Here is a 25,709-nt window from a genome sequence, read left to right on the forward strand (position 1 = left end):
TAAAAACAACAATATAAAACAATAGTAACAACTAAAAGTTTCCAAGAAAGAAGCAAATTAATATAGCCTAAAACAGCCATTCAAAAAAGATGAGTCTTTAACATCGATTTAAAAATAAAAAGAGTGATTGCTATTCTGATTTTTAATGGTACTGTAACTTCATTCATTCATTCATTTTCTTGTCGGCTTAGTCCCTTTATTAATCTGGGGTCGCCACAGCGGAATGAACCGCCAACTTATCCAGCATGTTTTTAAGCAGCAGATGCTCTTCCAGCCACAACCCATCTCTGGGAAATTAATGGTAACTTATTTTATTTAAGTTCTAATTCCAATGGTAACTTATGCCTCTGCATTTGAGACGAGATCGAGGTATTAGCAATAGATGGCAGTCAGAATTTGATCTAAACGAATGGGTTTGGGCTTTAGGAGTGATCAAATTAGAAAGATATGGTGGTGCTAGGTTTTGCAAGGTTTTATTAACAAAGAGTAAAATTTTATCATCTATTCGCAAATGAAACAACAACCAATGTCGCGATCATAATATTGATGTGATATGGTCATTTTTGTGGCTACTCGTGAGCAAACGGGCGGCCACATTTTGGACCATTTAAGTCTATAAATAAAAGATGAAGGTGGACCAGTATAAAAAGAAATACAATAATTTAATTGCTAATAGTAAAATGTTAATATTTGTTTTATTTTTTAATGTTTGATCATATTTTTTATGAAATTTCAAATAAAATATAGTTATTATTATTATAATAATTATTATTATTATTTCAGAAATGTATCATTTGTTTAGAATAAAAACACTGAAAAAAAAGAAACAGCACAAGTAACACAATTATTTAACTATTTTAAATACACTGGGTAAAAAAAATTACTGCTGTCTTTATTTATTCATTCATTCGTTCATTTTCCTTCAGCTTAGAATTTCAGAGGTATGCGGTAAAGTGAATTGGGTAAACTAAATTGTCTAAAGTGTATGCGTGTAAATGAGAGTGTATGGGTATTTCACAGTGATGGGTCGCAGCTGGAAGGGCATCGGCTGCGTAAAAAATATACTGATGTTGGCGGTTCATTCCGCTGTGGCGACTCCTAATTACAGTAATAAAGGGACTAAGCCGAAATGAATGAAATTAAACTGCATGACTGTGGGGAAAACTGAAGCACCCAGAGGAAACCCAAGCCAACACGAGGAGAACATGCAAACTCCACACAGAAATGACAACTGGTCCAGCCGGGACTTGAACCAGTGACCTTCTTGCTGGGAGGCAACAGTGCTTACCACTGAGCCACTATGCCACCCTTGCTTTTTTTAGTTGAATTAAATATTTTTTATTTTTTTGCTAATTTCAAGTTACAATAAATTAAATCATGAATAAATGAATTAAACATATTAAGTTAAACTTTGCATAACTTTAACTTTGCATAACTAAAAAATGTTGAAACTTGATTAAAGATTTAACATTTCTTGTCTTTTTTCTTGTAATTTTTTACGGCGTGGAGATAAAACATACTCCAATAAGCTTAATTTTCAACTTCCAAAAATCATATTTAACATTGTAGCAATGGTTGATAATTACAAATAAAACAAGCTTGTAACTCATCCATAGCAGGACAGCAAATATTTTCTCCCTTTCTGTATCCAAACTTTCAAGCACACTGAAATTGAAGTTAACCAGCTTTTGTCCTCCACGCAGCTAATATAAGACCACATCACGCAAATCCCCAAACCTGCGGCTTTGATGTGACACGGCAGACGGTGTCCAGATCTGAAACCAGTTTACAGTAAATATCTCAACTCTGGATTTCATTCAGAAAGGGAGAAAAAGTTTATTACTGAGAAGATGGGCTCATATTGATGGTTATGTAACTTATGGGAATACCTCAAACGCTTTTTTATTTATAGCTCGATATAAGCACACTCTCCTGAGAGTAAAAACACTTTGTATGCTTTTTTTGTGGTACTGGAAGAACATCCCATTGCAATAACATAAGAAATGTAGGGGAGAGCGGGGCACAAAGTAACACTTTTTGGTTTTGGCCAAATACTGAACAGAGTAATGGGGTTACAAACCATATTTTTTTACCAACAACACACAAGCCTCTCCTACAAATGAGCACTGAAAGTATGATCGCCGGACCTGTGGTTTCTGTACAGCAGGGGTGACCAACCCTGTTCCTGGAGATCTACCTTCCTGCAGATTTCAGTTGCAACCCATATCAAACACACCTGCCTGAGCAGGGGCGCAACTGCACACTTACTGATGGGTATGCGGCTTCAACTTTTCCGCGCCCCCCCTTCAATCCAACTATATTTTAAAACAGGCAAGTGATAAAATGTGGAAAATATTTCCATCAATAAATTAAAGATATTTTTTCATAAAGATATCAATATACTTCCAAAAAATACAGTTTCGCAGTTCTGAACACAACTGAAATAGTATGAAGTAGTAAAAGGTATTATTACATTAAGCATGTTAAGTCGCAAAGAAATGCATCTCATACCACCCCAAATTTCGCCTCAGTTTAATTTTACCTTACTAAATGATTATAGCACCTTGACTAGCCTTGCTTTTGGACTTTTTGTACTACATTTGTCAAAACAAAATCATTGACATGGGAGTCCTAAAGGGCAAAAGAACATTGCGATTACTTCTCACATGCATACTGTGAGAAGTGTAAGCTCTGTCTTTGCAAGAACAATTGACTAAAACTGCTAAAAGTGAAATAAAAAAGACTGTCAAATGTTTAGTGTAAAAAAAAAAAACAGAAACAAACTGTGTGAAATGTTCTATTTAATTGAAATGTTAAAACTTTGTTTGTAGCTAAAATTAAAATAGTTTTGAGCTAAGAAGTTACCAAAAGCCCTGATGAATCAATATGATACATAATAAATTCATAAAAACATGTATATGGTATAAAAAATGGGGGGGATGGGTGGAATGATTTTGTAATTTAATAAAATACAATATTATACACGTATAAAATGCTAAATAAACATTTTTAACTATATATATATATATATATATATATATATATATATATATATATATATATATATATATATATATATATATAATTATTAATATATACTATTTGAAACTTTTAATATGGATAATTTAAAAAATAGTTGTGGCACAATGGCGCCCCCCATGTGTGGCGCCCCTATGCGCCGCATATACTGCATACCCCCTTTTTGCGCCACTGTGCCTGAGTTATCAAGTGCTGTTCAGGTCCTAATTAATTGCCTCAGGTGTGTTTGATCAGGGTTGGATCTGAACTTTGCTGGAAGGTAGATCTCCAGGAACAGGATTGAGCACCCCTGCTGTACAGTATTGCCAAAAGTGCCAGAAGTCAAAATTTTACTCTTTATCTGCGGGGCAAGCTGTAACAAAGGGTAAGATCTAGGCCCACACGGAATCTGTGTGCGCAGTATTCTGCAAAGCTCCGCAGATTTTTAGCCCATAATTGATTCTGTTTATTTACTTGTGTAAATGTGTGTAAATTCATATTTATTCAGTTTTTAAATTAATATTATTGACTAATATGAAAATATTTATATGATTTATTTACAGTACAGTTTGTAAAGTCATATTTTCTGTCTTTTAGCAGATATATTATATGAAAGACTTGATTTGTTTACCCAATATAGTAGATCTAATTGGATTTGCATTGTAAACATTAAATACAAGTTAAAAATGTTTTACTTTTTACTTCATATATTAAGGTTTTAGTTAACTCCCAAAATCATTCCACATAAATTTGCAGATTTTTAACAAAATTCTGCGCAGAAATAGCAAAAAATGTCCTTAGATTTGCTGGCCCTAGTTGTAACACATGCTTATAATGTAATGTAATGCAATGTAAGAAGTATTTATAAAGTGCATTTATTGTGTATGGCCATACATTCAAAGCGCTTCACAATCATGAGAGGAGTCTCTCCAAACCACCACCAGTGTGCAGCATCCACTTGGATGATGCGATGGCTGCCACAGGACAACGGCACCAGTGCGCTCACCACACACCAACTATAGGTGGAGGGAAGAGACAGTGATAGAGCTATTTCAGTGGATGGAGATGATTGGGAGGCCATGATCGTAAGGGCTGATAGAGGGACTTTGGCCAGGACATCGGGGTTACACCCCTGCTCTCGAGAAGTGCTGTGGGATTTTTAATGCCAACAAAGAGTCAGGACCTCGATTTAACATCTTATCTGAAAGACGGCAGATTATAAAGGCAGATTTCACACAAATAATTTAAATTCAGTTTACTTTACATGGTAGCCATATTTCCTCAGTAATTGGCAGATTGTTTTGTTCTACATAGCACAGCATGTTAGTTTATTTATTGGATGAACTCATTTGAATCTATTTGCATTTTTATTTATCCATTATACAATGCATTTATTTGCATTATTAGCAATAAAAAAAATTCTATAAAAATATTTTCTATTAAAAACATTTTATTAGAAAAAGTTCTCAGAATTACACTAAAAATTCAAAAAGTTATTTTGTTAGGCTAATTGGTGTCCAACAATGTGTGGCCTAATTGTAACATCCTGTTACAACTAAAACTGACTAGCAGTAACTGTGTTTTATACATCTTTCAAAATGGTTTCATCTTTTAGCCTTGAAGACAGTAATCACAGCAGTATTAGATGTTAGGTTCATACTTTCGCAGATTTTTCTTAAATAAAAAATATTGACTCTAGTAAAAAAAATACTGTTATGCTGCAAAAATGATTTCTCCTGTGTTTCTCATCAAAATTTCTAACAATAATTGGCAGGAAGACGTCTGCTGACACTGTGGTAAAAACCTTGGAAGCATGCCATGGTTAACCCTGAGCAAATACCTTAAAACTCTGTGTTACATTTAACCCCACGTTACTTTGTGCCCGGCGCTCCACTATCCCAGACTAATAAAAGTTGAATTGTGAGAGACATTTGCAACCAAGGCTATTTATTTAATATCCAGTTAATTAAATGGAGTACTTGGAAAGGTACTGAATGAGCTTTTTGTACTGATTAAGCAGACACCATTAATTTGAAATATCTGCTTTTGTTGGAAAGAAAGGGGCTTTTTACATTCTTAGTGATTATTTATTTCTGGTTTGTTTTGCTTCATGTTTTACACTTTGCACCAGCCAGGTTACCTATACAGGTTAAGTACAACATACACTGATGTTTTACACCGTTCATTTATTACTTTCCACTAATTTATTATGATCATTTTTAAAGAAATTATATTATTTAGATTTTGCTGCTTGCAAAATAATTTTAACATTCATACCTCTATTTAGCCTGCTGTTTTTGTAAAAGGGTTTGAACGATATATCTCATTATTGATCATTTTATAAGATCAAAAAAGCTTTAAAAACACTGTAATTTACTTTTTTCTGACATGTAAAACCACATTTTTCCATTTATTAGGTTTCTTTTGTCATCATTGTACTGTATATCATTGCTTCATATGTATTATTGCCTATATGATTTTGTTTATTAATAAAAAGATTTACTGTCCTTATTTACATAATCGCTTGTAAGTGTCCTGATTGGGTAAAAGCAGCATGTGATCAATTTACATAAACCATTAGAATATATTATGCTAATTTATACAATTTTTTTCCGGAATGGACTATACAGACTGTAATGATAAGAACGAAACATCGCTTTTTCATTTAAAGTGACTCTTTTCCCACTCAAATTCAGTTTAATATGCAACTTGTGGTGTTTACTGATGTCCAAAATAACGTGACGTGAATATGAGGCGCGCGACCGTGACAGGACGTCAGTTGCTACAGTTATCGTCATTAGCCTGCTGTAAGTTTGGCGCCAAATGTTTATATTATCATTAAATATGTGCTAACGCAATTTTAATATAACAATTGAACATTAATTTTACTTACAATTTATCTGAATGACGCCACGAACACCTCTAACGTTAGCTGAATCATTAAGCAACGTGAACAGTGGTTAACGTTAGGCTAACGTTAGCCTGGGTTTCTGAAGCTCATCTGTCACTTCACAATAACAATAACAACAGTCTTTTAAATTTTTATCCAATGTGCCAGTTAAGCGAAGCGAAAACATACTATATGGTTTTGCAAAATAATGTTTTATATCTGTCAAGCTTTTTCGGCAATGTTTTTGGTGTTTTTTTCCTTCAGTGTTGATTCTTGAAGTGTAAGGTAACGTTAAGTCATTGTATGTTTTACAAAGTTAGTTAACATTATAAGTTAATGCTTAGTGGTATCCTGCATATAAATTCCTCATGGTTTAGTGTGGATGAAAGCCGGTTTTATTCTTCACGCCGCACATAAATAACATGGAATTGCATTGCCTACATTATTTTGTAAAATCATGTTTGTTAACATGATTTAAAGAGATGCACTCAAAATTTAAATTTACTCACTATTTTACAGGTATTTGCCCTCTTCTAAAGATCTGTTGAACATTGAAAAGGACATTTTGAAGGATACTGGAAACCAGTCTGCTACCATGACTTAAAAACAAATCCTATATAAGTCAATGGTTACAGGTTTTCAGCTTTCTTCAAAATGTCTTTTTTTTTGTGTTTAATAGAACAATTCCAAACAGGTTTAGAACAAGTGAAGGGTGAGTAAATGATGACAGAATTGTCAGGTTTGGTGAACTCTTTAGGCAGGTGTTAACAGAGGAAGTGTTAGCCTAGATTTCTAAATCAGGCCCTTCTTCACAGTAACAACAGTCTTTTTAAATGAACCAAAAACACACTAAATGCCTTTTCAAAATAATATTTTATATCTGTCAAGCTTCTTGGGAAATGTTTTTTGTGTTTTTTTTTCCTTCATTTTTTATGTTGATAATGTTTTTTTTTTAATATAGTTAATTAACGTTATAATGCTACATGATATCCTGTGTATGAATAATTTATGGTTTAGTGTAGATGACAGCCAGTTTATTTTTTCACGCTGCACGTAAATAACAGGCATTTGCTTTGACTACATTATTTTGGAAAATCTGTAACTGAGTTTACATGATTTAAAGAGATGGAAATGGACATTTGCTCACTATTTACAGGTACTTGCCTTCTTTTAAGGTTCTGTTGAACCTTAAAGAGGATATTTTTTTTTAAAAATTCTGTCATTTACTCACCCTTCACTTGTTCTAAACATGTTTGAGTTTCTTTCTTCTATTTAACACAAAAGAAGACATGAAGAAAGCTGAAAACCTGTAACCATTGACTTAGTACTTGTTTTTCTTACTAAGGAAGTCATGGTTACCTAATGTTACTGGCTTACAGTTTTCTTTTAGAAGTTTATTTAATCTAGTTCATTGCAATTCAAGCATATTTGAATAAATCTGTTTGTATAAATGCTTATGTATATTTCATAATGTAACACTTTTTTACCATCTGTAAATGGATGTTAAAGATTTCTCCATTGATGGCTTTAAAGAACTTTTATTTTTAAGAGTCTGTTCAGTTTCCCAGAGATGGGTTGCGGCTGGAAGGGCATCCGCTGCGTAAAAATGTGCTGGATAAGTTGGCGGTTCATTCGGCTGTGGTAACCCCCGATGAATAGAGGGGCTAAGCCGAAAAGAAAATGAATGAATGAATCTATTCAGTTACAATGTTGCTTTGAATGCACTCGTAAAAGTTATTTGTTTGCATTAATGTCTCATAATGCACCTTTTAAATCTTTAGTAGTTTTTCGTTCTACAAATGTTTCCTATAAAATAAAATAAAAGTTCCCTGGATTATTAAAAGGTTGAAACAAAACTGGTTGACTAAACGGAAACAAGATTATATGTACTGTTTGTGTGTTTGATGTGGTGCAGGACTTACTGATGGGGTTGTAAAGCAACATAAGAAGTTTGAATACTCACTTTCCCTCTGACCCATAGCTGTTCATGCTGTCCTCGATGGATTCATGGCTGGCCTGCCGGACTGTACGACTGGGCATCTCTACGGCGAGTCCCGTCTCTGTACTCCTTTGAATGCCCTTTAGTCTGCGGCCCTCTGGGTCTGAAGCAAAGAAGGAAAAGTAAGTTTACATTTAAACTTGAAATTGTGCAATAAAATAAGTCTTAAAGGGATAGTTCACCCAAAAATATAACTTCTGTCATAATTTACCTTTATGAGTTTCTTTCTTCTGTTGAACACAAAGAAAGATATACTTTGGGGGGTTCTTCTTGTTTTATGTTTAACAGAAGAAAGAAATGTATTTAAGTTAATCACTTGAGTGTAGATCTGCACAACATATTGTTTCAGCATCGTTATTGCAATATGCGCATACACAATAGTCACATTGCAGAATCTGCAATGTTGATTTGGGATTCGAATTAACCAGAAAATCCTAACAGAGTGAACGATTATTTTAAGGCCTGTAGTTAAGATTTCAAGCTAAACTTGGAAAAAAGAAATAATACAGTGTGCATTTAATTAATAATACAATGAAAACTCCCTATCCACCTAAAGTTATGAATTCTACCCAAATAGAGTTATTTAAATAAGTCATATTTATATCGCAAACTACACTGACTGGCCACTATATTAGGTACACCTTATTAGTACCGGGTTGGACCTCCTTTTGCCTTCAGAGCTGCCTTAATCTGTTGTGGCATAGATTCAACAAGGTACTGGAAATATTCCTCAGAGATTTTCCTCCACAGTAACATGATAGCATCACACAGTTGCTGCAGATTTGTCGGCTGCACATCTATGATGCCAATCTCCTGTTCCATCACTTTGTAAAGGTGCTTTATTGGATTGAGAACTGGTGACTGTAGAGGCCATTTGAGTACAGTGAACTCATTGTTATGGTCAAGAAATCAGTCTGAGATGATTTGTGCTTTATGACATGGTGGGTTATCCTGCTGAAAGTAGCCATCAGAAGATGGGTACACTGTAGTCATAAAGGGATGGACATGGTCAGCAACAATACTCGGGTAGGCTGTGGCGTTGACACAATGCTCATTTGGTACTAGTGGACCCAAAGTGTGCTAAGAAAATATCCCCCATACCATTACACCACCACCATCACCACCCTGAACCATTGATACAAGGCAGCATGGAATCATACTATCATGTTGTTGACGGCAAATTCTGATCCTACCATCCGAATGCTGCAGCAGAAATCAAGACTCATTAGACCTGGAAATAATTTTCCAATCTTCTATTGTCTAATTTTGGTGAGACTGTGCAAATTGTAGCCTCAGTTTCCTGTACTTAGCTGACAGGAGTGGCACCCAGTGTGGTCTTCTGCTGCTGTATTCTATCGGCCTCAAGTTTGGACATGTTGTGCATTCAGAGATGCTCTTCTTCATACCTCTGTTGCAACAATTGTTTACTGTTGGAAACAGTTTGGCCATTCTCCTCTGTCCTCTGGCATCAACAAGACATTTGCGCCCACAGAACTGCCCCTCACTGGATATTTTCTCTTTTTTGGACCATTTTCTGTAAACCCTAGATATGGTTGTGCATAAAAATCCCAGTAGATCAGCAGTTTAAAGTCACCTAAACCACCTTACTTCCCCATTCTGATGCACGGTTTGACCTGCAGCAGATCATCTTGCAGACCATGTCTGCATGCCTGAATGCATTGTGATTGACTGATTACTAATATGCGTTAACAACTAGTTTGGACAGGTGTACCAAATAAAGTGGCCGGTGACTATATTGCAGAAAAAAAATCACAATGTCAGTTTTTTCCAATATTGTGCTACCATATTTGAATGTGAGGAAATCATCATGAACTATCCCTTTAGGGAATATTAAAGATGCAACAGTAGGTATAAATATAATTTCGATGCAGAGAACTAATGGAAAACATCTGTGTTTTCCATTAAAATATAATAATTTGCTTTTTGTGGCAGACGCTTTGTAACTTTGCAAATTTTATAGATGTGCAAACTGAAATATTACACACTAAAGGAAAAGGAAAACATTGCAACCATCCTATGACCTCTTCAAATCTATACCACAAATGAGTTTTACCCCTTAGGCTTAATATGTAAGTTTAGACATTTTTCCTTTAGCAGGCGTCACAAATGATTCTGAAATACCCCTCATATTCTAATATTTCTCTCAGAGCGGCAAAGGCACTGGAGAAAGGAAAAAAAGCAAGTCATATCAAATCCTCTCCATATCACACTAAATGAAATGTTGTGATAACGTTGCTGCCAGGTAGAGCACTGGTTGTATTAAAAATAAATCCTTTGGAAAATATAATCTCCTTGTATAATTCAAGTGTGTAGTGGTGACTTATTGAACTCAGATGGCTCAGAGAGCAGATTCACAAAGCTTGGACTTTTCCTAGTAAAGGTGAAGAGGATCAGCCGCAGACTGGCCACTTTATTGGCCCATGACCTCATTAATATATATTCTATTCAGAGAATGAGAATCAGAGCTGCATGTCATCTCAAAATAGATACGTAAAGCGTTTTTTGAATGAACTTCTCATGAAGTGACTTTAAACATTTCATTTTATATCCATTTGTGTTTATGCTGGTATGAATATTCGGTAACGTTGTACAATATTTTTGATGGGTCATAAATGTTATGAGCAATTCCATGAAAAAAATAACGAAACTCTTTCTAAGTGTTTTGTGTAGGCTTGTATTTTACAGTACTGTAAAAAACACTCAAAAATGTATCTGTCGATGTTAAGGGTGTCACGATTCTCCAAATCCTCGATTCGATTACATTTTCGATTCTAAGGTCACGATTCGATTCGATTTTCGATTATGAATAATTAATTCATTAATAACGAATGAATTATTTGTAGCCTACCGTTTAAACTACCTGACCTGCATGGCCTTTGTTTTACCCATAAACAAATCATACAGTAAATGAATAAAGGCAAGATACACACATAATTACCACCTGTCAATCACTTTTTCTGCGGGACTCGTGAATAGGCAGTGATCTGTGTCGTTATAATGGCGTCGGTAAAAAAAGGTGCACAACCAACAGGAACCAGCCAACAGTATCTGAGGTGTGCGCTAAAATGACTAAGTACAAGTGAGTGAAAGATTGAAGCAGTCTACTGATCCTCTGACTGCCTGGACCTGCTGTCTCGAGCGCATGGCTGTGTGTGCGTCTGTGTCTGTGTGGTCACGTGATTTGCGTTTTCAGCAGTAGTGAGGAAGGAGGGCTGCTCAGAAATGCTACACGCCACTGTGGATGTCGAAACTTTGTTGTTCTAAAATGCAATTTAAAAACAAAGACATATTAGTGTAAACAGGGCCTGAGTGTGTACTTTTCGCGAGAGCGGATTTGCAACGGGGGCGGGGCGGAGGATCTCGATGCCGGTGTTGTCTATCGGACAAACCCTAATACGTACATAGCAGAGCTTGCAAACTGTGTTTTTTTTTGTAGACAACACGAACGTTGTCAACATAACTCACTGGAAATCCCAAATGCTTCCACACCGGCGACTTCATTGAAAGAGGAGAGGGTTTAAGCTCTGTCGTCGGGTCTCCTTCGTCTGCAGTTTAACAAGCACTTCAACAAGCGTCTTTTTTTCCCCGCTTGGCAAGCCAAGCTGACGTGACATGGGGGCGTGGCAGCATCGACGATTCTATTTTTTGATTCGATAATCGAAATTAAGCATAAATTTCGATCGACTTCGATTTAAAAACGAAATTGTGACACCCTTAGTCGATGTTTTTAAGCACTTATATTTGAATTACCAAAGTCACACAAGTGCTAACTGACCCGTCGCTAAGTGGCTCAGTGGTTAACACTGTCAACTCACAGTAAGAAGATCGCTGGTTCGACTTCGGCTGGGTCAGTTGGCACTTCTGTGTGGAGTTTGCATGTTCTCCCCGTGTTGGCATGGGTTTCCTCAGGGTGCTCTGGTTTCCCCCACAGTCCAAAGACATGCAGTAAAGGTAAATTGGATGAACTAAGTGAAGTATAGTTATAAACTAATTTCGAGAGGATCACATGCTTATGATTTCTTGCGGTCGGTCCCGCTTTATTCAGTTTATGATTCACCAATCAATTCCTAAGCCATTATAAATACTCTAAGTTCCAAATAACAGCCATCTTCGTTTTTGAAGAATCCCCCCTTCCACCCTTACTTCTCCTCCTTTCCTCCTCCCGGGTTTCCTCCCATCCAAAAAACATGCAACTTAAGTTAATTGACTAATCCAATGCATCCATGCAGCTAGTAAGTACTATAGTTATCTCTTAAGTGCAGTCACCATCTATTCATTAGCTACTACAGAAGGGGAGTTCTTGAGATCTACCTGAGCTCAAACTCCCCTCTCGCCTTGTAAATGGGAGGGAGCCCCGGGCTTGAGGAACTTATGTGCTCAGGGTTCCCTTCCAGGATAGCATGCCAAACAAGCTTTATAATCAATCATCAGCTAGGTGTGAAGTCTTAAAATTGGCTATAGTAGTGTATGAATGCGAGAGTGTATGGGTGTTTGTTCTGGGTTGCGGCTGAAAGGGCATTTGTGGTGTAAAACATGCTGGAATAGTTGGCGGTTTATTCCACTGTAGTGACCTCTGATAAATAAGGGACTAGGAATGAATGAATGAGTATTTTATTGGGTGGCATTGTGGCTCAATGGTTTGCACTGTCACCTTACAGAAAAAAGGTCACTGGTTCGAATTCGGCTCAGTTGGCGTTTCTGTATGGAGTTTGCATGTTCTCCCCATGTTGGCATGGGTTTCCTCAGGGTGCTCTGGTTTCCCCCACAGTCGAAAAACATGTGCCATGAGTGAATTGGGTAAACAAAAATTTAGCCATAGTGTATGTGTATGTGTGTGTTTCCCAGTAGCTGGAAGGGCATCTTCTGTGTAAAACATATGCTGGAATAGTTGGCGGTTCTTTGCGCTGTGGCGACCTCGGATATATAATGAATGAGGCCGACTGAAAATGAATGAATGATGAGTATCTTATTGTCACCAATGCTGCTTATACAAAAAATTAAGTATTTAAAATATTCATTACTGTAGTCTTCAGTGTCACGCATTCCTTAAAAAATCCCCTCTCAATAAATATGTATTCTCATTGTCAATATCGAAAACAGTAGCTGCTTAATTGTGGTATTTGTTTAAAAACCAAGTCACCCTTCACAGATTTCTTTCTTGTCATCACTGAAATGCATTGCATCTGCAGTAAAGCACACGCTCTCTGCAGTGATGGGAATACAGCCATTTTCACAGCTTTTTTCCTGGCCGTGAAGCACATGACCTAGTTAGGCCATTCCTAAAAATACAGTCCTCCTTTTGTCTGCTCCTGCATTTCTGGTGCAGTCGGCACATGCTAACTAGCATGTCATCGTAACCTTCCACAACAGAACATCGTGTATCAGGAAATGCACTAGAAATGCCAGGGTTGCCATGGGAGACGAGAACAGTGTGCTTCAATGGATCGATCTCTCTTTTTCTCTTTTGTAATTGTCGTTTAGCGAACATGCTCGAGTGATTTCATCTTTTCACAAAAAGCTGTCAAAACACAGACGGTTCTTTTTTTTAATTTTCCACACTTCTGCAACCACAAGGCTGGGTTTTCCAGTGTTGTTATGCAGTTGCTAAAATATCCTGATTGGCTGATGATATTCTGCTGCTGTAAGGTTGCTTAGCTGGTTGTCATTAAATTGTGAAATGTTTTCTTGGATGTACAGTGTAGTTTACTACTGAGTTTGCTGGATTACAGGTTGGATGGTTGCTAGGGAAATTCCAGGTCATTTCAAGAATGTTCTGGGTAGTTTCTAAGTTGTTGCTAGGCAGTTGTTAGTTAGGTTGCTCTAGGTGGCAGCTAGGGAGTTACTAGGATTTTTTGGATAGTTACAAGTAGGGCCGTGCGATTAAATCAAAATCAAATCGCAATTTAAAACATTGCTATTAGTTAATCAGAAAAGGCTGCAATATGAAATATAAATACAGTAGGTGAGAGTTCAATGTGTCCATTACCGCCGTGGCTTATACCGCCGCCACTTTAAATGGGCAAGCACATGTTTTAAATGTATGAACGCAGTTTCTGAATATGCCGCTAAGGAGCACAAAGGGGCGGGATGCGAACGGACAGAAATAGCCTATACAGCAGCGGTAAATATGCTACTGTACTTATAAATGAAGATGAAACAATTAAACAAAGCATTATAATTCCATCATTAATCATTACAAATTTGTTAACACTTTATTATCATTGTTAAGTGCAATGAGGGTTCATTTTGGAAAGTAGAATTGAAGAAATAAAAGACAACTAAAATGAAAGCACAAACATTTAGTACAAATAAGTAGGCCTAGATAAACAAATGAAGCAGTATTTTAGCCTAAATATAGAGAGATGTTCAGTGTTTGCTATTTTGATAGGACTTGACAGTCATTAAATAAGCTTTTTCATTTGTTTTCCTTTTCGTTTTTATTTACATTTCCGTTGTTGATTATATTTTACTATCTCATTTTATGTCTCAATTGTTGTACTTAATAATAAACAAATAAAATAAATGAATAATGAAAATAGGCCTAAATAATAATTTTTTAAAGGCATTGCAGCGAAACACTGAAAAACGGTCATGTGCATGCTCTAAAGAGCTTAAGTTGAACGCTGTTTCATCAAAAGCATAAAAATAAATTGACCTACCTCAAGCAGATCACTAAAAGTAAAATAAAAATAAATTAAGTCCCGCAAGTTTATTTTTAATAGTTTAGTTTCAGTTCAGTTTTTTTCGAAACGTCAATGTTCTCCTTTAAAGTATTATTGTTGTTTTGTTTTTTGTTTTTTTTACTTGTAGTAATGGCTCAGTATCTTTTGTATTTTAATTTTAATTTCAGTCACCTTGCATGTGAAATATAATGCTCGCATAACTGCGTAAAAAGAAGAAAAAGCTTTCAAAAGTTAGAGCTAATTCATTAAAATACAGCATGTATGTTAAAACGGGCAGAGTGTGAACAAACTCAGGGTAAGGCTAAGATATGTGCTTGCCTTTTAAATCAAATCAAATCACTTTTATTGTCACATCATCAGCAGCACGTGTGCTATGATGAGTGAAAAGCTTAGGTGCTGGCTCCAGGCAGTACAAAATACAGATGCAAATACAACGACAATGCAAAATACAGACTGTACAAAATACAGTACTGCCCAATCAGACTTGCGCAACCAAACTACTTCCACAATAAAAAATTAAAAAAAGAAAAGAAAAAAAAACAGAAAAACGCACACAAGTGGGATATGGCGTGTGCTGGAATATGGGAATATTTTGGTTTCAAAGTCACAGACACCAAACAAAAACAGGTCATTTTTAAGAGCTGTCGCAGAATTGGACCCACGGCTTACAGATTATTAAGCTAAAGCTTGACTGCAAAATTAAATCGTTAATCAAATCGCAATATCTGTCAAAAAAAAAACGCATAAGATATTTTCCCCAAATTGCACAGCCCAAGTTACTAGGTTGTTACTTGTTATTGTTTACCAGTTTGTTAGTTTGTTTGTTGTTGTAGGTTTCTAGAATGTTTTTCGTGATTGTTTCAAGGGCAGTGGGGATTTCTGTGATATGCCAGGTGGTTACTAGAAGGTTATTAGTGTTCAGGTTAATTTCAGTTGTTGCTAAGGCATTGACGGTTTATAGAATGTTCCTGATAGTTGCTAGGTTGTTACTCCACCTTAAAAATATTCGCAAATTTTTTTTTATATTGTGATTATTTTTTTTCACGTTTATTTATGCTTTTGAATTGCATTTTGGATCTTGATCTTTCTTCCAACAACTGCTGATCTACTGGGATTTCCACGCACAACCATCTCTAGTGAATGATCAGAAAAAGAGAAAATGTCAAGTGAGCGGCAGTTCTGTGGGCACAAATGCCTTGTTGATGCCAGAGGTCAAAGGAGAATGGCCAGACTGGTTCCAGCTGATAGAAAGGCAACAGTAATTTAAATAAGCACTTGATACAACCGAGGTATGCAGAAGAGCATCTCTGAACACACAACACATCCAACCTTGAGACAGATGGGCTACAGCAGCAGAGAACCACACCGGGTCCCACTCATGCCAGCTAAGTACAGGAAACTGAGGCTACAGTTGGCACAGGTTCACCAAAATTGGACAATAGAAAATTGGAGAAATGTTGCCTGGTCTGATGAGTCTCAATTTCTGCTGCAATATTCAGATGGTAGGGTCAGAATTTGGCGTCAACAATACAAAAGCATGGATCCATCCCGCCTTGTTTTAACTGTTCAGGCTGGTGGTGTAATGGTGTGAAGGTTATTTTCTTGGCACACTTTTGGTCCACTAGTACCAATTTAGCATCGTGTCAATGCCACAGCATACCTGAGTATTGTTGCTGACCATGTCTATCCCCTTATGACCACAGTGTACACATCTTCTTATGGCTACTTCCAGCAGGATAACGCACCATGTCATAAAGCATGAATCATCTAAGATTGGTTTCTTGAACATAACAATGAGTTTTTTGTACTCAAATGGCCTAGACTCAATCACAGTCACTAGACTCAATCCAATAGAGCACCTTTGGGATGTGGTGGAACAGAAGATTCACATCATGGATGTGCAGCTGACAAATCTGCTGCAACTGCGTGATGCTATCATGTCAATATAGACCAAAATATCTGAGGAATATTTCCAGTACCTTGTTGGATGCCACGAAGGATTAAGGCAGCTCTAAAGGCAAAAGGCGGGTCCAACCCGTTACTTGTAAGGTGTACCTAATAAAGTGGCCAGTCAGTGTATTTATGTCTATATTATTTCTTATACATTACATTATTTCAAACTACTAAAATGTCAATGAAAATCACTTTCTTAAAATCATAATCAGTCACTGATTTTTAAAATCATAAGTCAACGGAGCAGAGATCAACATCCCATCATGCAATATCCAACACTTGTGAATCACAAAATACTTTTACAGTATAGTTAATTTTATTATTTTCTGGCTTCATACCTCTTTTGGCTGGTTCCTAGAGAGTATTCAGAAAAGTATGAGCAATAATGAATTAACAAGCTCAACAAATCTTCAGTTTTGCCTTTAATTATATGTTGTGTAAATATAATGTTTCCGCTCCCTGGACGTCTCTCACCAATGTTTTCTGTGCTGTCAAATATCACGAAACCTCAAGTAGGTCTCACCAACTGGATCTCTTGACAACAGATAAAGTATCTCATTTTATCAGTATGGCCAACACTCATTAATCAAAGTGACATTCATGAATTTACGAGGAACGCAGACGAAATAAGAGGCTTTTCTAACAAGCCCTTTTAGCTGCTATCTCATCTTGCTTGTGGTTTATGACCCACGCTTGTCACTTGTCACCAGGTGTAGATTTATTTCCTATCAATTTGATTACAAGAACAAAGAGGCTTATAGAAAACCTATTATCAGACTTAAGGCTACATCTTCAGCAGAGACCTATTGTTATTGCACAGTTGTATATAAATTGAAATGCAAATAGGTGCATCGTTTGCTTAATTAACAGCAGTTAAGAAAGCATATGATTATAGTCAGTCATAAAGAAATATTTGCGTGGCATCATATCAATATATAAGCTCATTAAAGTTAAAGTATTATAGACTGATTATGAAGTGTATTGAGACTGTAAGTACTGCACGTTTATACAGCAAATTTAACTGTAGACTATATAGAATAATCTATGTAATGCTGTAGTTTGAATTTATCCCTTGTTTGTGCCACATTTACATTATGCTACAGTACAGTTTTGACATTTCTGTTTGATATGCATTCGTTTTATGTGTCAAAAAATAGTGGCTCTAAACGTGCTTAAATGTCATGTTTTTTTCTACTTTCCTGTCAATAAGATCCAGAGTTCTTCTCTTAAAATAAGTCTACAGTCTACAGTAAAACAAAAATGTCCGCCAATGAACGGTTTCTATATTTTGTAATTGACAAGTGTTTTCCTGCTTTTGTACAGTTATAAATTGGATCACGAGACCTTGATCTCTGCTTTGTTGACTTCAGATGTTGAAAATGCAACTCTGCAGTTTAACAATGCGACTTTTATTGACATTTTAGTATTACGAAGTATATATTGTGTAAGAAATAATATAAATAGAAATAAGTCCATAAAAGAAGAGAAAAAATGCTAGCAGTTTTTTACTAGGTTTTTTTACTAACAACACCGACCCATGCAATATATTTAACCCAGGCTCATTCTGAAAACGTAGCCCTATATACATTTCTAGAGAGCGCCAAATACATCCAAGAGCTACGTTTTTTGCTGTTTTTATGAATCCACCAGAGGCCGTTGTGTTTGATTTTCATATCTCAAATTTCTCTCGCAAGTGCCATTCACACCTACTCTTCTCGCGTAAATCCAACAGAGGCCACTGTCAACTGACTGACTGACTGACTGACCAATTGACTTACCCACCCTCCTCCTTCCCTAAACCTAAACAATAGTGTTTTCAAAAGCATCGATTGATCATCGCCCATGCACTTCCCTAAACACAACCTATAGTGTTTTCAAAAGCATCGATTGATCAGCGCCTGCGCACTTCCCTAAACACAACCAATAGTGTTTTCAAAAGCAATCCAGAAAAAGAAAAGCCCTCACGGCTGCCTAATTTTTACCACTTTTTCAGATTATACCACATTCTTGCCCTGTTATTTACTTCACCCTGTTTTTTTTAGCTTTTGTTTTTGTTTTACCTGATTTCTAGAACTGTTCTTTGCCAGACTTGAACCTCATCATCTTGGTCAACTCCACTCCACCTCTCAAGTTCTTCGACATACACGGCGAGCCAGTGGGCAAACTGGTAACACCGAAAAAGCCATCCATATGGAGGTAAACGGTCAGCTGGTAAACACGAAAAAGAATGGCATCATACCACCCTGTCGCGTTCGCTTTAAAGACGAAATGCTGCCATACTTACTTCTGGCTACATAATTCGCGATCTCCAGAAATATATATAGGGCTCCGTTTTTAGAACGAGCCTATGTTGCATATATCACTTCAGGTTATAACAAATGTCAGTAAAAGTCACTTTTTCAAACTTTTTAACATCACAATTATTGAAGGAAAAACCAATGTCCCATAATGCAATCCAATTAAACTGAAAAATAGTTTTTGCCATTTACTCATCTCATATGTTGCTCTGGACTTATTTTATTTCCTTCATGGAAACTATTTATTTCCATCAAGAGCAGATTTAGGAATAGAGATACTGATTTCGGGCTTTCTTCAAAATATCTACTTTTATGTTCAACAGAAGAAAGAAACTCATAACAGTTTGAAACCATTTCAGGGAGAGTAAGTAGTTTGTGAATTAGAATTTTTGGGTGAACTATTCCTTTAAGAGTAGCCCACATCACTTGTGCGGTGCGCTATTGTGGACAAACTATTGTTGGTAGCCTTCCATTAAATTAAGAAAAATAACTTGTCAGTGAAATAGCTTGAAACTGAAAAAAGTAATGATTAATCAAATATTGCTAAATATAAACCAATGAATATCAGATATTGCTTTCGAATTGTGGTTGAACAGAAGCATTAAAAAGGCAAACTAATGAAACTAGCCCAAAAATGAAGGGTGCCAACAATTTCTATCTACGTCTGTAGATCATAATTAGAGTATATATCTGGAACTTGTAGATGAAAATAAGAAAAATAATGATCCAATATTAATTTTGGGTGTTATTAAAAGCTCAACGTTTTGATGTGTTACTAATGCACAGGCTTGAACGAACAGGAGTAGGATGCTTTTGAGTCTGATTTAAACATGGGTTGCTGAAGATCATCAGGGCAGGCATTGATTGTCATCTAAATGAGCATGTCAGTTTTTGCCCATGTGATCGATCATGCCATTACCTCTCATTACCTCAGCCTGCTTTAATTAACTATTAACTGTTTGATAAATCAGTAGCTCTAGAGGCTATTGATCTACAGTGAAGTTGATAGATGTCTGGTTGGAGGCTATAACCTCTGCACTTGGATTGATACAAAACTCAACACCACTACTGTTTTTGAAGTAAAGAGTAATATGAGTGCCTTGCAAGAGTAATATGACATATAAAAAAAGTCTTTTATGTTATTTGTTATGGAGGTGTTGAATTCTCATAAAACCTGTCAGTTATATTATATGTTGTTCTTATTACTGTAAAAAATACAGTGGAAAGCTGTAATATTTATTGTAATATTATTTTTTCATTGTTTAAAACATGTTTTTTTTTTGTCAAGGGTGACATGGTGGCTCACAGCAAGAAGGTTACTGGTTTGAGTCCCGGCTGGATCAGTTGGCATTTCTGGGTGGAGTTTGCATGTTCTCCCCGTGGATTTCCTCCGGGTGCTCTGGTTTCCCCCACAGTCCAAACACATGCGCTCTAGGTGAATTGAATAAACTAAACTGGATGTAGTGTATGAGTGTGTGTGGATGTTTCCCAGTGATAGGTTGCAGCTCGAAGGGCATCCGCTGTGTTAAACATATGGTGGCAGCCTGATCTTACGAGAAAACGTAAGTATTTTATGTTTTGTCAGTTTAGTGGCTAATTCGTGCGATTTCAGTCGTACGAAATAATACGATTTTAAAAAGGAGGCGTGGCACCTAACCCCAACCGTCATTGGGGGATAAGCAAATCGTACTAAATTGTACGAATAGATCTTACGAATTCATACGAATTAGCCACTAAATGAAAAAGTTACGAATTGCCGTGAGATTGTGTTGATGCTGGATAAGTTGCCGGTTCATTACATTGTGGCAGCCTTGGATTAATGAAGGGAATAAGCCGAATAAGAAAAATGAATGAATGTATGCTTGTATTTGAGTGTGTATGGGTGTTTATTACTGGGTTGTAGCTGAAAGAGCATTAGCTTTGTAGAACATGTGTTGTTTAAGTTGGCAGTTCATTCCACTGCGGCGACCTCTGATGAATAAAGGGACTAAGCTGAAGGAAAATGAATGTATGATTTTTTTTTTTTTTTTTGCCATTTCATATTGGAATCAGCATTAATGATAATGCAAATGGGAAACTTTATTTCCAGATGCATTATGGGAAATAGGTCGTATATATATATGTGTGTGTGTGTGTGTGTGTGTGTGTGTGTGTGTGTGTGTGTGTGTGTGTGTGTGTGTATGTGTGTGTGTGTGTGTGTATTTATTAACCTGTAAGATTTAGATTTTTGATGCTCATTTACCTGTAAAACTTTTATTAGACACAGAAAATAAAACATTGATGTTGTTGATTTTAGTTATTTTTAATACATATTTTTTTTTACATTTTATTTGATCGTTACCTGGACATGTGTTTGTCATGGATGTTTTGCATTTTCTGGTTTAATTCACTGTGTCAATTTCTTTATATTTGTCAAAATGTCTTATTTGTGTGACAATACTGTACTTTACCGTTAATAAGATTAGGATTGAAATTAATGTGAACTGGAAAAAATGAACAAAACTAAAATTATTAAAAATGGTGCTGCTCTTTGTGATCACAGTAGATGGATATTTACTCATTCATTCATTTTCTTTTCAACTTAGTCCCTTTATTAATCAGGAGTCACCACAGTGGAATGAACCACCAACTTATCCAGCATATGTTTTACAAAGCGGATGCCTTTCCAGCTGCAACCCAACACTGGGAAACACCCCATCACTCTCATTTACACACATACACTACGGCCAATTTGGCTCACCAAGAAAATGGGGAGAAAATGCAAACTCCACACAGAAATGCCAAACTGGCCCAGCCGATGCTCAAACCAGCAACCTTTTTGCTGTGAGGTGACATCGCTACCCACTGCACCACCACACTGCACTGCCTGTAGATAGATTTATACACACTAAAAAATGACATTTGCTGCTTGTTAAAACTACATATTTAAAATTAAAATGTATTTTAAATGTTATTGTTTTATGTTCAGTCCTCTTAAATTTGTATAAACGAGTAAGAAAAAATCTAAATCAAACAAATAAAAAAGCAATAAGTTTTGCAGCCTTAAATCTTATATTCTTCTTTGAGTACACATTACAATACTTTTAAATTAAAAAACAAAAATGGATGGATGGATAGATAGACGGGTAGATTGACAGGTAGATAGATAGACAGACAGACAGACAGACAGACAGACACTGTAGATAGACATTCATTTGCATGTCTGCTCCAATTACGTGTTAAAATCCTCCTAAAAGCCCCAAATACATAAGTATTTAGCATGTGCTGGTGGTTCGACGAGAGCCCATCTGTTTAATCACGGTGGTCTGATCATACACAGATGCGTTCTTCTCTGCAGAAAATCATGCCAAATATTTACTCATGTTCTGCCATAATTCAGCTCCAGCTCAGTGAGATCTTTAGGAGAAGCACGAGTTTTGATCTGAGCTATAAATGGATGCAAGGCGAGAAAATGACCCCAGAAGGTCATCTATCAGAAGCAGATATATGAGAATTATATTAATACACCTGAGCTATTTCTTGGATTTTATGAGTTATATTTTTCATATCGCAGATTCAGGAGCTGCAGAACTGAGACATATTGAAACATTTATCTTGTGTCTTATGATTTGAGAATTTTAGTATTGGTTAAATTGATCTGTATTGATATTAACTAAATAGTTTTCTTGTTTTGTTAGAAATTCTTAATACACTGGATGGAGTGATTAAGTTATGAATTTATGTGTTGAAGGTTGTCTTTTTAAGCAAGATGAAAAGGTCTAATCTTTTACGATGTACAGTTTGCTGGCATTTAAATGAGTTTTGGAGGGTGCCTCATGCATTTCCATCTTTCACACCTGATGTTAAGATGTGTTATGTTATATCAGATCACAAGTAGATGAAGGAGAATTATTTAACCCAGGCTCATTCTGATTATGTACCCCTAAATATATATTTCTGGAGAGCACCAAATACATCCCAGGAGCTACCTTTTTTGCAGTTTTTGTTTTTCGTGAATCCACTAGAGGCCGCTGTGTAGGCTTTTTCAGTTCTCAAATTTCTTTCGTGAGTGCCATTCGCACCTGCTGTTATCGCATAAATCCACTTGAGGCCGCTGTTGACTGACTGACTGACCCATTCCCTTTCCTAAACTCAACCAACAGTGTTTTCAAAAGCATCAATTGACCAGCACTACCCCTAAACCCAACCTATAGTGTTTTCAAAAGCAATCCAGTAAAAGAAAAGCCCTCGCTTGAATTTTACCACATTTTCAGATTTTTATAACGTTCTCACCCTGTTATTTACTTGTTTATTTGTATTTTTGTTGGCTTTTGTTTTGACAGACTTAAACCCCGCCGTCACTGTCAACTCCGCTCTGCTTCTCAAATCCTCCGACATACTCAGCGAGCCACTAGGCAAACTGGTAACAACGGAAAAGCCGTCTATATGAAGGGAAGCGGTCAGCTGGGAAGCGCAAAAAGAAACGCTGTCATACCGCCCCGTAGAGTTAATTATAAAGATGAAATACAGCCACACAGTCTTCTGGCTACATAGTTCACAATTTCCAGAAATCTATAAAGGGCTATGTTTTCAGAATTAGCCTATTTACACCATTTACACATTTTATATCTATACTTTATCCATTTATCCCATTTATGAAAAATACACCTTCTCTCTCAAATTTCACCCCAAAATTAAAAGAGAAAAAAATACAATTGTTACTTATATCATTTACTAAAAAACTGAATTGAAACCGAGGTGTAATTTTTAAAATGTTTAAACATTAACCACATTTCACCCCTAAAATCGTATAAAATTCTATATTATGCTATTAATGTTCAATTGTCTTTAAAAGTTATTGCTTCAATACTTTAAATCTTTAATGACTAGAAGGTTAGAAAAATTACATTTTATTTATTCAAAATAGATTTTTAATTGCTTATATTTGAACTTTTTGATGTGTTCTTGCTAAATAAAATTGGCCACAATTTACTATATAAGGTTTCATTAGTTATTGTATTTACTAACATGGAAAAATAATGAAACACAGAAATACCAACTGACCCAGCTGAGGCTCGAACCAGCGACCTTCTTGCTGTGAAGTGACAGTGCTACCAACTGCGCCTCTGTGCCGCCCTATTATATATGTGTTCTTATATGTGTTCTTACTTTACAATCCATTAGTTATTTTACTATCATAAATAATACTTACAGCATTTGATATAGTTCACCATTTACTTCTTCATTAATAAAATCCAAAGTTGTGCTTGTTGACATTGTATAATGCACTTAAAGTTAAGTAAAGTTAACTAAGATCAATAAATGCATTAATAAATGAATTGTTCGTTGTTTATGTTAGTAAATACATTAACTAACTAATGGAACCTTATTGTAATATGAAGCTTTTACATTTTTGATTTGCTTCACACTGTGCAAAGTGATTATTTACATAAAAAGTGAGTTAACCCGTTGCCTTGAAAGCCACAAGTTGACTTTACTTTAGTAAATAGTCGCACTATTATGTTTTTCTCTTCTTCTTCATTCTTTTATATCACATTTTACCTGTTTTTGTGTTTTTTTGTTTTTTACTCATTTTTATTATTTGTTTTTATTTTTATTTTACTTGTTTCTTTTATTCTTGTTTATGTAAAGCCCTTTGAATTGCCACTGTGTATAAAAATGTGCTATATAAATAAACTTGCCTTGCCTTGCCTTAAAAAGTGAGTAAAACTATTGTCACTTGAATCGTTAAGTTCATTTAACTTGATTTAGAAATGCTTAACAATTTTCTGCAAAATCTACAGTAACTTACTGGCAGCAGTTCACCAGTAATTAAAATTAAATACTGTATTTACACCATTTATCTTGCTACATATATATTTTCAGTATTTTTACTGTAAAATATACAGTACTGTTCACAAAGCAACTTTTTAAATATGGTAACATACTGCATAACTGTGCTACAGTAAGATACTGTGTAATTTACGAACATCTTTAACAATGTACACTCTCAGAAAAAAAGGTACGCGAGCTGTCACTGGGGTGGGACCTTTTCAAAAGGTACACATTTGAACTCAAAGGGTCCATATTGGTACCGCAAAAGTATATATTAGCACCTAAAAATTTTAAGAGGAACACATTTGTACTTTTAGGGACTAATATGTACCCTTGAGGTACTAAATTTGTACCTTTTGAAAAGGTTCCACCCCTGTGACAACTTGTGTACCTTTATTTCTGAGAGTCTACAGTGCTTTCCACAGGTTTGAAATAAACTTGTGGTGGAGGCCGGATTGAAACACACCTTTTACTTTAATAATAATAATAATAACTTTAATAATAACCTATGGTGACGTAGTGGCGCAGTAGGTAGTGCTGTCGCCTCACAGCAAGAAGGTCGCTGGTTTGAGCCTCAGCTGGGTCAGCTGGCGTTTCTGTGTGGAGTTTGCATGTTCTCTCTGCTTTCGCGTGGGTTTCCTCCGTGTTCTCCGGTTTCCCTCACAGTCCAAAAACCTGCGGTAAAGGTGAATTGAGTAGGCTAAATTGTCCTTAGCGTATGAGTGTGTTTGGATGTTTTTTCAGTACTGGGTTGCAGCTGTAAGAGCATCCGCTGTGTAAAACATATGCTGGATAAGTTGGTGGTTTCGCTGTGGCAACCCCAGACTAATAAAGGGAGTAAGCTGAAAAGAAAATGAATGAATGAATGATTAAATAATAACCTTTTATAATAATTACAAGAATAAAAATGTAGATTATCTAACAAACAAGGCAAACAAGTTATATAACCATTTCTAAGGGTGTACAAGTGTTTTGCAGCCAGTTTAGATGTTATCCTTTGAGTATAGAAAAGTTTATCTGAGTCGTTTAGAATA

At 35.9% G+C, this 25,709-nt stretch overlaps 1 protein-coding gene and 1 long non-coding RNA gene across 16 annotated transcripts in view; one reads left to right on the forward strand and one right to left on the reverse strand.

Annotated features, from left to right (window-relative positions):
* The window catches only part of LOC141386368 (uncharacterized), a 183,896-nt gene that overhangs the window by 77,780 nt on the left and 80,407 nt on the right, over window positions 1–25,709 (forward strand). For 8 of the 15 annotated variants that reach the window (XR_015494234.1, XR_015494235.1, XR_015494223.1 and 5 more), the window contains exons 1-2: window positions 5,588–5,825; window positions 7,890–8,029. This is a non-coding gene — a long non-coding RNA (uncharacterized LOC141386368). Of the gene's footprint in view, window positions 1–5,587; window positions 5,826–7,889; window positions 8,030–18,635; window positions 18,761–23,183; window positions 24,551–25,709 lie in introns of those variants that run through there. The other 7 variants (XR_015494233.1, XR_015494230.1, XR_015494232.1 and 4 more) reach the window with 4 other exon arrangements.
* The window catches only part of rims4 (regulating synaptic membrane exocytosis 4), a 74,541-nt gene that overhangs the window by 30,199 nt on the left and 18,633 nt on the right, over window positions 1–25,709 (reverse strand). Inside the window, exon 2 of the mRNA XM_087258087.1 lies at window positions 7,872–8,010. Coding sequence (XP_087114213.1) covers window positions 7,872–8,010 — 139 coding nt within the window. The remainder of the gene's footprint in view (window positions 1–7,871; window positions 8,011–25,709) is intronic.

The sequence above is a fragment of the Danio rerio genome, chromosome 6 (genome assembly GCF_052040795.2).
Source record: "Danio rerio strain M-AB ecotype USA chromosome 6, GRCz13ab, whole genome shotgun sequence".
Lineage (NCBI taxonomy): Eukaryota > Metazoa > Chordata > Actinopteri > Cypriniformes > Danionidae > Danio > Danio rerio.